The 12,026-nt window shown below is 40.3% G+C and overlaps 1 protein-coding gene across 2 annotated transcripts in view; it reads left to right on the forward strand.

Annotated features, from left to right (window-relative positions):
- LOC308281346 (arf-GAP with coiled-coil, ANK repeat and PH domain-containing protein 2-like) overlaps positions 1 to 6,523 on the forward strand; it is a 112,167-nt gene extending 105,644 nt beyond the window's left edge. For both annotated transcript variants that reach the window (XM_080721503.1, XM_080721504.1), the window contains exon 23: positions 4,178 to 6,523. In XM_080721503.1, coding sequence (XP_080577629.1) covers positions 4,178 to 4,281 — 104 coding nt within the window. In that variant the 3' untranslated portion in view covers positions 4,282 to 6,523. The remainder of the gene's footprint in view (positions 1 to 4,177) is intronic.
- The last annotated feature ends 5,503 nt before the right edge of the window (positions 6,524 to 12,026 follow it).

Consider the following 12,026-nt stretch of genomic DNA (forward strand, 5'->3'; position numbering starts at 1 on the left):
AACAATGCACCAGGTCTGAGGGAATAACTTATGCACATTCCTTTGTAATGGTTATGCAATTATCTTGTCCGTTTTCCTATGCCTGTAAGGTTCTCATTTTAAGTCTTAATGTTTAAGGTTCTGTCATATTTTTACATGTTTGTGTTTTCTTTTTTCTTTGTTACAACAGTGCAATTGACCCTGGGCCTGTTTTTAAGTATAGCATGCATATTAGGTTTGTGAAGTTCAAATGCCTGGTCAGGAAAAATAATGTTTATTTTTAGCCAGTGTTTTTATTTTTTTGTTTTGTTTTTAAGATAATCATAATAACCATATAAGCAGACACTCAATGTTGTAAACTATGTACATACATACATACATTTATATATCCATATTATTCAGCATTTTCACAAAGCAAGCAGAGTTTGTAGGGACTCTGTGACGTTGGTAATGTATTCTCCTGTGTTATCAAAACACAGTTTGCACAAGGGTGAGTGTCATGAGGGCCCTGCTTGGCATCCTTGCTTCTCTTCTTCAGTTAAATTGATTTACTGTGTGGTATCTGAGAATGTTGTGTGTTGGGTGTTAGTCAAGTGTGCTTGCTAATGGCCCGTCGATGTCGGAAATCAAGAATTGTAAGCTACGATGCCTTCAATGGCTTCGATTGTCTTAAACTTAAGTGAGATATCAACCAAATTAACCTGCCGTCCCTATTATGGGCATGTCCTTATAGGCTAAATGTTTAACTTTTCTTTTCTTTGACAATAGCTGATCTAGAAGCTCATAACAAGTCTATGAATTGCAAGCTTGTAGATGAGCTATTTTTCCCACACAAAGTATAAACCAGGCATAGGGGTTTAGGGGGGATTCAAGTATGGACAAACTGTTGGAGAATGGCACAGCACTAGAGGAGATAAGTGCAATAGCGTAGAAAAATATCCACATTTAACCATGTACAGCTTTCTATCACATACTACGTGTAGCTTCTATTTATCTTTCCCATGAGGGAGCTTTAAAAGAAAAAGAAATAAAGTAAACATCCGCAAAGGATGTGAATCTAGGCTAGTATGAAGCTCAGTTGAGTACTTTTAATAAGGAACAACAACAAAATAAAATGTAACCCGATCTGTAACCCGCACCCCCGCCCGCCCCATACAGCTCATCCCTAGTACTGATGGGCCATCTCTTTGGGCACAAAAGCACTTTTTTTAAAATAGCAATCATCTCCAGTGTGCAAGTCTCCAGATCTGCGCCTCATTGCGCAGGGAGCACTGGCTCCCGATCCTGGTCCCTCAGGAGTCCCTACTTCTACCGGGTTTTCTATCTTACCAGGATGTTGGCGGTGCTGACTTGGCGTTTCTGACATCTTTTGGGCGTCTAATCAGAGCCTAGTCAGATCTGGGACACCAGATGAGTGCAATTATGGACCTAATGTATTAGAATAAAACCAGCACTACCAGCGGGAGTCAAGGGTTGGATTGGGATCCCTACGACATAGTGTACTGTACTAGCGTGATGTCCAGGGGGTGTACAGTACTCGTACATCAAGCAGCCTCACGCTACAGAAACAGGAGATGGGCTCCTGCACGTGTGGGCCTCATGGGCATGGCTCGACAAGGCTTGCTTACTTACTACCAGCGGGACCCCAAGCAAGGACATGGTTGTGAATCATAGGTGTAGGGCACGTGTGGTCTCAAATACGACTGTTTGAATGAATGATGTGTTGAGGGGTGCATGTAAACAGTTGCACTAGAGTTTGTTTTTGAAGATTTGTGTTGGATTTGATTGAATTGGAAGCTCTGGTTTTCTCTAGACTAGAGTTCAGGCAAACCACTGACGATGTTTGTTACGGTCTTTTTGCTACAGGGTATAGAGAAGTGACTCTTGCATTTATCGATACTTGCCACAAGAGGGCGTGCTGTATTCAGAAACATGCCCCCGTTTGTTGTACTGTAGATGAATGTGGACCGTAGACTGAGGGCTAGTGTTATTGTCAGTAGCTGGTGTGATTTAACAAAACGCCTGAAAGCTGCTCTTTGGCAGTGGAACGTCTGGAGTTTCATCGTTTTCATTTGTCTTTATTTATTTGTCAGTCTGTGATGGACCTATAATAATTGTACTCCAAGCAGGCTAAGTCTATGCAGCCATAGACTTAGCCGTTATTTCCTAGATCACCAACATTCTATGTAATCCATAGCGAGAAGAAATAATGGTCAAGGGTCAGTGCCCAGACAATATTCCTGTGATTTTAGGAATGATCATTCAAGTAAGAGGAAAGTGCCAGATTGCAAATTAGAGGACAAGACCTTTTGCCTGAATTTGTATGGCCACGTCTGGGACATACAGTATGTTGCAAGAGTGGAGAGTGAAAGAAGATAAGAGTGTGTGATTTCAGTCCTGTGTGGTTCCTGTATGGTTTCCTATCGAGGTAACGGTTCAGTTCAGTTCAGTTCAGGTTTAGCAGACAAACACACCACACAAAAACATAATCTGGTCCCCTCTTCCTCATATTATGATTATAATTGTCTGAAGTCTAGCAGCACGGACACCGATAGCATCAATAATTGGAGCCTAGGGAAGGGATCTGAACGGACAGAAAACAGAAGATGCCATCAGCCAGGGTCTAACACCAGACAATTTTCTTTAGCATTTTAATCCATCAGAAGAAGAGCTTAGTTTTCACCAAATCAACAGAGAGTTTTCCCGTATGTATACGCCTGGGTAAGGGCCTCTTAATCAGCCATTCCAATCAGCTGATGAATAAAGAGCTGGTGAGAGACGTTTCAGGGAGACGAACGCCACATAGAATTAAGCTCGACACTTTCAGCGCCTCTGCTATCCACCACTCCACCCCCCCTTTCAAGAAATTACAGTCCCATTGACTGGAGTGTTTTTGCCCCTGATTAGGTTCAGGTGAGCCGACAGGTTTCAGAGACAGCTCTTATTAAAGTCTAGGCTTTCTGTAATAACACGCTCTGGTCCCTTCAAATGGCTTGTCTTTCTGTGTTACTGCACTCTTGATTACCTTTGACTTGACAATGGCCTACTTCAATGTATTAGCCTATGGAACTTCATTAGCACATTTACACAGAAAGTCAACGTTCATATATTGTATGGTGTGTAATTATCCCTTTTGATAGCTTACATTGCTATGTAATGGTAAATATAATTATGAAAACACAACAGTATTGAACAGCATTATTGTGTTAATACACAGGTTAAAGGTGGTTGCACACTGCTGCGGTTTTTGTTGAGAAATGCGTTTTTCAGGGCAAGGAGAGAGAGAGATAGAGAGAGCAAGGGATCGAATGGTGCGCGAAACGGGCGGCAGTGTGCAAACGTGACTGACATAACGTGAGGTTGATTTTTTTATTTGCGGGCTCCGAAATTCACTCCGATATTCGGCCCGAAAAACGCAGCAGTGTGCAACCAGCTTTATACACAGAAATAAATTATGTTATACTTAGTTGCGTGATGGTGTCAGTAACAGATTTTCAAGCTAACATTGCAACGCATCATGCAACAAAGTATGAATTAAGCTTACGGTCAAGTATTTCTTCACTTTCTCTACGTTCTTTACTTTTTTCCTCACTCTCCTCCCCAGAGTTTGTGCCTTTTTTTCTGTTCTCTTATTTCTTTGGGGGTGCTGAGGCCAACACAGCTGTATTTTTGTACATAAAAAAAACAAAAGAAAAACATCTGCACTTTAAATACAATACAGTTGTTAACAAAAACAAACTAACCTTGTGGGCTTGTCTTTCTTTCCGACTCAATGGTCATTTCTTCTAACAAAAGGCTTCTTTCGCCTGTTTTCTCTCTCAACCATTTGCCTCTTTACTTCCTCTACCGTTTCCATTCTGAAACCTCGTCTTCTGCGTCATTCTGTTTCTATCGAGACTCCGTGGTGTTTTCAGACAGGTATGGCTGACTTTTCATGTCTCCTTTTTTCATTCTCCCTCTCAAATGATTCTCATTGTTATGCTGCTCACACTGCTTTGTGTTTCTGCAAGAAAATCTCCAAACCCGTTGAAACTGTTCACAGCAGTGTTGTTGAGAACAGGAGGTTGTGTTTTATCATCAACTATACATACATGTACCTCAGACGTCTTGTTGTATTATGTATTTACTGTAACAATAAGCTCACTGTTGTTTCTATAGTCTTCCTACAATGTTTTACTGGCTTCATTTGTCATTGCAGGAGATGAAACGTACCAGGACATTTTCCAGGACTTTACCCACATGGCCGCTAACGACCCGGAAAAACTAAACCGCTACCAGCAGTACGACCAACAGAAACTCTGACACACTGGCCTGGACACACAGAGACGTTCTTCTGAATCCAAATCCACCTGAAGCGGACCCGCGAACATCTGGAATTTGGCATGCCGTGTGCCGCAGCGCTCGCTAGGTAAAGCCTCAGCTATACGCGGTTGCGTGCCGGTGTCGTGTTCGGTAAATAGCAGATCTACAAGCTCACAACTTCAGCTTGTAGATCTGCTATATACGGCACAACTAAGTATAAATCAGATGTAACAGTACGGAACGGTCCCTTTTTCACCAGAACTGCAAAATGGCTGAAGCTTGCCATTCGTCTGTTCGCAACAATCTTTTTTTTTTCTTTTTTTCAAAGATTTGTTTTAGGTCTTTTATGCCTTATTGATAGGACAGTAGACCGACAGGAAATGGAGAGAGAGATGGGGAGTGACACGCAGCAAAGGTCATCGGGATCGGGACTCGAACCCGCGACACGCTGTCATGCATCAGAGCCTATGTGGTATGCGCCTGGACCGGTAGGCCAGCGGGCGCCCCGCAACAATCTTTTTTTAATTGGCTGCAGTCTCTCATACTGTACTTCTGTGTAAAAAGGCATCTCACTAAAGGGGGAGTTCAGTAAGTAGTTAAGTGACATCAAGACCTAGACATAATTTGTGTGTTTTTACAATGCTTCTTAGGACATGCAACATGCACATGGTACAGTGGAGTAGCCTTGGAATGGAAATACATCATGCGCAAAATCTAATTATAGTCCAGTCAAGTTAACTTACTGTAGGCTATGTGTCTTTGTGTCTGTTATTGATAAGTGAACACGTTTTAGATGTGCTTTTATGTCTGTGTGACCAACAGTTGCCGTTTGTATTCAAAGAATCAAAATGTTTGTGCTGGATCTGTGCTGAGACTGAGAGTTTCTAAATAGAAACTAAGGCTACAGAAACCAATTATATTTAATTATTGTGTTGAGTAGAATTCCCTTTTAAGGCATAAGCCAACACTATGCTGCAGGATGTCAGTGTTCTTTAGGTGTGTTTTAGAAGGCAGCCATTTTGGCATACAGTAGATTTTTTGTTTGTCTTAAATCACCACTGATGTTTACCAGTCTTTGATGGTAAGACCGTGACGTGTGAAAAAATGTACAGTGATCAAGGAAGTGCACATGTTATTGAAGTTTGTCATGTTAAATACTTCTATTTTGTTAATGAAAGATCATTTCTTTCTTGCTTAGTTCTTTTCTTTTGCTCACCACCTGAATGGTTTTTATTAACATATTATTGTATGTAAGTGCTGGGGGCGTGGGTCTCAATCAGGTTTATTTATATATTTTCTGTCGGGCAGAAACCTGTTAACTCCATATTCTAACTTCTAAAGTAGCGGATCCACAGGCTCGACACACAGCGTGAAGCTACAGTACGCGTTTTGAGCTTGTCGATGAATTAGACTTTTAAATTAGAATCCTGACAGGTAACAGTTTAGGACATTATGAGGTTTCCACCCGACAGAGACGATATGAAGTGGCATTGTATCAGTCAGCTTATGAACCCACTGTATTTGGGATTCAGTTTCTTGGTGAGAGAGGTTTTAAAACACGAGTCAATGGACCTACCCTGTATCACATCTGGTGGTTTTGAAGCCCTGCCTACTTCATTCATATGTGTAGCTGTGTTTTACACAGTCTACACACAGCTCAATTGTAATTGTGAAATATTGTTAATCATATACAATCTTAGAACAACAACTTGTGGTCCAAAGGCGAGAGCTCTACCGACTGAGCTACCCGGACAAACAGAATAGTACTGTACATACAAATACTGTACAATAACATGTTGTGTGTTCTGCCCAGATGTACTTATTTCTACACACAATATGTATTTTTAAACCCATTTAACATATTCTGAATAATGTTAAGTCATAGCCGTATGATCATATTTCGCTACCATGAATGCTGTCCAAAAACTTCAAATTCAGCCAGGACACTTTGGGAAAAGTGTGGACTTTCGGTAAAAGAAAATGTGTATGACCCTTGGTTTATGTTAAGTGTTAGAAGCCTCAAATCTTTTCATCATGCAACAAAACATAGCTGCAGCATGGGATACAAATCTTGTACATTTTGTACAGAAGCTTTTAAATTCACCGGAGAACTTAAGTAATATGTAGTGGTACTTGAATCATTAAATAAGCTTTTGTAAATGCTGTTATTTTTATCCTTATGTAATTGTAGTTCATTTTATATGTTGCCTGTCTGTATCCCAGTATACTGCATGTATATTATATATGTAATTTCTAAAGGGCTTTAATACACATTATGGACTGATGATGATTCTTTTTGTCGTTTGTCAACTGATTACTTGGGAGAGAGAAATGACTGGAATGCAAAATAAGAACCAGTGGCCTATTAGGCTAGCATACTTCCAGTATGATGCTATACCACCATGATATGAAACATAGTTGAGATGAGCTCATTAAAGCAATTACTTGTCTCATAGCTGGACCTGCTGTCACTGAGTCACTCACTCATATTTAGAAGAAAGACGTCATTTTCCGCTCGTTATGAAGATTAACTGTATAGGTTGATTTAGGGAAATAATGTTAACATGATGTATGGCCCTCAAACAGGGTGCGTGAGCTTCCTCAACCATCCTCACGTAAAGATGTTTATCTGATGTTTTGACAGTTCTCTGTACTGCTTGAGTTTCATAATGAATCGATGTTCCTGCCAACGAACGATGGGTCGTACGGTTATCGAAGAATAATACATGATGTTGACTGCAGGGGATAATTACCTCCGCTGTGTGTGTTATTTGTTTTATAATGGTTGTCGTCCGGACGTCTGGGAGTTGAGTGGACAGACTGGACACGTGGACATAATCAGATAGTGAGGCCTGAAGCACCTGTTGTTTTAGCCTCTGCCTAGACCAGTGTTTCTCAAGGGGTCCTTGAGGGGGTTCCAGGGCCCCCCATCAATCCTACGCATGAAAAAGGTTAAAGAAAGGGCTGTTTTTGCTGCTACATTTGGAGAGAAAAACATGAGATCCAACATTGTGAAAAGAACCAAATGGAACCTTCTGGCTAAAATGTTACACTCCTAAATCAGGATGGGCTTAAACACTCCCTCACAGTTAAAAAGGTTATAGTCTGCATCATCATGCCACAATGTTATAAAGATGGGACATACGTAGCTATAAAGACAGAAATGTGATATAGCCTTATCACTTGAACCCTAGCATCCCTATTCTGGCGGCAAACATTCAGCAAAACTAACAGATCTACAAGCTCACAATGTGTCGCAAGTCTGTAAGAAATTAGGCTAACTAGACAACTGTGTCCCTGACCAAGTTTGCAGTGGTGGAAAGTAACTCAAATACTGTACTTACAATTTTGAGGTAGACAATTATTGCACTTTCTACTTCGCTACAGTTATTTGACACCTTTCATTACTAGTTAGTAGTTACGTTTATATTATTATAAAACATACATTAACCACTAAAAACCTACTGTATACTTTGGCTGTTTGAAAAGCGACGTGTTGTGAGCTTGTAGAAGTACTGCAGGTTTGACTTCCATAAAGAGGACTCAGTGGTACTGTAGGCTACGTTTAGGTGTTTATCCACTCCACAGAAAACACAGTTTTGTTTCATCACATGTTTAAAGACTAAAAAGGTCCTTGTTTGTTTGCTCTGTGTATGGTTATGCATTAACTGTTCTGTTTTGATGGTTTGGTTTGGCATGTTGTGAAAGAAGTGAAATCTGAAAGCTTCAACTTCAAATTCCTTTATTTTCCTTTCAGAACTTTGTTAGTGCAGTTTTTAAAAGCAACATACAGACAATACACAGACTCCCACGTCAATATAAATACACTACCTGACATAATGAAACTCTACTACAGTACTTAAAAGCATAATATTATTAAAATCGATATGGAGCAATTCTCTGTATGCAACCCACGTGTGTACTGCACTGTAGTAGTGACCGTCAAGTAAGAGTGTAGTCTTTTGTTAAAACAGTCCAACACAATGCTGTTGAAATATCAGCGTGTGGATAATTTAAATAAATATGTTTTTTAGATGTGTAACACTACCTCTTTTGATAAATAATTATGAGAGGGATATATGGATACTGGACACATTTGTCCACATTGACTTATTATGACTTGTTTGTTCTTCCTAAAAAATAAAGGCAACCGGACCAGTACCCACCACTTAAAATGAAATCTCTGTGTCTACACACACAGTAAGATGTTTAGTCTTCCCTCAAGCTGATGTTACAGTAACAGGAGTGAGTTGACTGCAAATGACAGTTCTATCCCATTGTTAATCACAGTCACCAGCAAGCTTTGGAGAATTTGTATTCATTTTTTTTAAAGAATAGGAACTACTCACATATAGTTTTTTCACATACAGTTTGTGCACTCTCGGTTTCACGATGTGTTGTCTTTTTTTACGCCTTCTAGAAAGTGTAAGTCTGTATGTACATTATGTCTAGACTGCCTTTTGTCTCGCATAGACCCTTCACAGCTCTGTATATACAGTATGTATGTACACACACACACACACACACACACACACACACACACACACACACACACACACACACACACACACACACACACACACACACACACACACACACACAGGCTGCTCCAACCATAAACCTTGTTTATTGATCAAAACCAACCTTGCCAGTCCCTGGGTCTGTCAGTGCTGCATGGCTGCCATGTCTTTTCCAGGGAAGTCTGCGGTCGGCTCCCCCTGTGGAGAAACGGAGGGCCGCTGCTGGAGATGTTCTCCTTCATAAAACAACTGCTGTGTGCACCAACAGTGAGAGAGCCAAGCTCCATTAATGTCTGTCTCCCAACCGCAACGTCCAAGGGTTTCTGTGGAATAACAGCCGACATGTCAGTGCCATTACTAATCCAGGTCCTCTTTCATTTCTCCCCAAAGGTACGGGCCTGTGACTGAGCACTCCATCCATTTCAAACATAATCATATAATAGGTCCTTACTAAAGCTCATTATAAGATGGCACAATTTCCGTCTACTCACTCTGCGTGTCATTGGTGGGCAAAGGATGGCTCAGAAACCATCCTACCAATAACATCATCGATGGGGATTCCAAGCTAAATAGAAACTACAGTATTTCTCTTCCAGGAAAGTTAACATGCTGAAATAGAAGTCCATTGGTCTTGACTTGCATTAATAAAAGTTTTGGTCGTTTAAAATGTTCTTTGAAATGACCAAACCTGTCTACTGATGATGTCACTGAAGTGTCCACAGGCCGCAGCCCTCCTTTAAGTGAGTAGATAGAAATGGTACCATCCATGCCTGGAATTTCGTCATTTTAGGGGCAAGGCCACTTGGCCACTTGGGCACAAATGCCAGGGCAGGAAGACCATCAAATAAAAGACGTTTTAGTTGAAAGAATTTTTCTTTTTTTTAGAATTTAAGGGCTAGGGATGATGACCTAATCTGCAGTGAAATAGATAAATGATGGTATTTACAATCTGATGAATCCATGCTCAGCCCTGCACCAACCGAAGCCACTGGATTGGTTTAAAGATGGGGACTCGGGGGAGTTAAGATTTCAGAATCTCAACAAAAGACACTGGTGTCTATACATGACAAGAAAGAGACATTGGTGTCTAATGTCTACATATTGACAAGAAAGAGACAGAGGAGAAAGTTGTACAGTCAGCTGGGGCATTAAGGCCACTGTGGCCTCATGTCATGCCATTGATTTGAGGGGCACAAGGCCAAACTTTGGGGCAACGGCGGTCATGGCCTTCATGGCCTCCATGAAATTCCTGCCCTGGTAGCATCTTATAATGAGCATTAGTAAGGCGCAGTGGTTATCGCCATGTTGGCTTGTGGTGGACATTTTTTTCAAAATTCAATTTCAGACATACTGTACAAAAAGAACATTATGTTATAATAAAAAGAAAATCAAAAATTTCCAGATTGGTTGGAAATGGGTGAAGTGGTCCTTTAAGCCAGTGGTTCTCTACCTTTTCAGGCTGTGACGCTGCAAAATAATCATATTTGAAATGGGGACCCCCCAGCACACCCTGACAAACACATGGAATTGTAGGAGTTGAGGTGTTACAGTACATTTACAAAACATTTCATTACAATAAAACTAAAAAATGCAGATGTGGATGACAGGATGTTGGCCCGTTTGGTCCACCCTCAGCCCTCCACTTCCGGTCCACCTGTCTTTGTTTACATGCCAAACATTACTAACTCAGCTGCAGACAGATTCAGCTGTGGAGCTCTGAATCTGTCTTGAGAAATTACATTTAGTTTGACTCGGTTCCACAGATAAATATTGTGAAAATAGCAGATCTACAAGCTGAGCTTGTAGGTCCAGTTTGTTTTTATTAAAAATGTTAAATTGTCACTTAACCGTCATCTGGGGACTCCTCCCAACAAATCATATGGGGACCCCCAGGTTGAGAACCACTGCTTTAAGCCACTGATGATTCATTACGTGGGGGTTTAAACCTTTTCTGTGCTAAAAATCAACAGTAGAGCATTAAGGGAGGACTGTTATTTTTAATCTAGCACAGACCAAATCAAATGTCAGATAAGGTTTATGAAGTAATTTCAAATAAACAGAAGAATGTGTGGGCAGACACTTCCTAGACAATGGACCGCACAAGATACAACTGTTCCTCCTGCTGACCTACAGTAAGAGCGTCTCTCTTCAGTTTACTGTAGCATCATCAGTTGTCTGTTTCTCCATCCTGGATCCATAATGTTGCAGAAGAATGTGTTGTTTGTAGTGAATATGCCCTTTGGATTACTTTTTTTATTCAGTCTGTTACATCAGTGGTTCTCAACCTTTTCCGACCGTGACCCCCCAAAAGAATATTTTCAATTTTTGTGCCGGGGGAAAATGGGAGAAATGTCTACTGGAAGCTTGTTGGTAACCTCCCTTCTGGCAATCCTAATGGAAACAAAGGGGTCATAGCCAGTATTTCACCATCACCAGACACTGATCATCCAGTGGACTTCTTCACCTATTTGACAAGAACCAATTGGGATGACAAGAACCTTGTTACGGGATAGGATAATACCATAGCACTTGCTACGTTATGTTATGTTGAAGACAGGTCATTGTTGACCTGGCATCCTATAGTGTGTATAGTTTGTAGGCCTACAGATTATAGATTTTTTTTTGGTTATTCTACTGTTAGACTCATGATAAGCTTACTCCACTACAATTATTTGAAAACTTAGTTAATAGTTGATTTTGATTACCACTTCAGCCTTATATACATTTCCTCCATTTGAAAATAGACAATCTACAAGCTCTATTTTTAAACATTTTATACATGTGAAAACTTGTGAGTATAGTGAGTATGTTCTACTTTCAGTACTTTTAAGTACATTTTGATAGCAATACTTTTGTACTTTTACAGATTTTGAATTCCAGATTCATAGGCAAGGCAAAGTTTATTTGTATAGGAGGCGGGGTGAAAACATACTTTGGCTGGAGAGATGCTGGCTGGGTTTAAAGTGTAGAGGGAATAGAGAAAAAGCTGCATTGTCATCATCAGGAATGATTTGGAAATGTTGGCTTTTGTGTATGTGTTTTATATATATACTGTATATAATTATTTTAAACCTGCATTGAGTGTGCGACTGCTCTTTCTCTCTCCCCAAGTTTATGTACAGTATATAACACATTTCATACATACAGTAAAGGCAAGTTCCAAGTGCTTTACATGAGGCAAAATGTAATTAAAAGGCAACAATAAAAAACTCTAGTAGTCAGAGT

This window comes from Nannobrachium achirus (genome assembly GCF_963921795.1).
Source record: "Nannobrachium achirus genome assembly, chromosome: 1".
NCBI classification, from domain to species: domain Eukaryota; kingdom Metazoa; phylum Chordata; class Actinopteri; order Myctophiformes; family Myctophidae; genus Nannobrachium; species Nannobrachium achirus.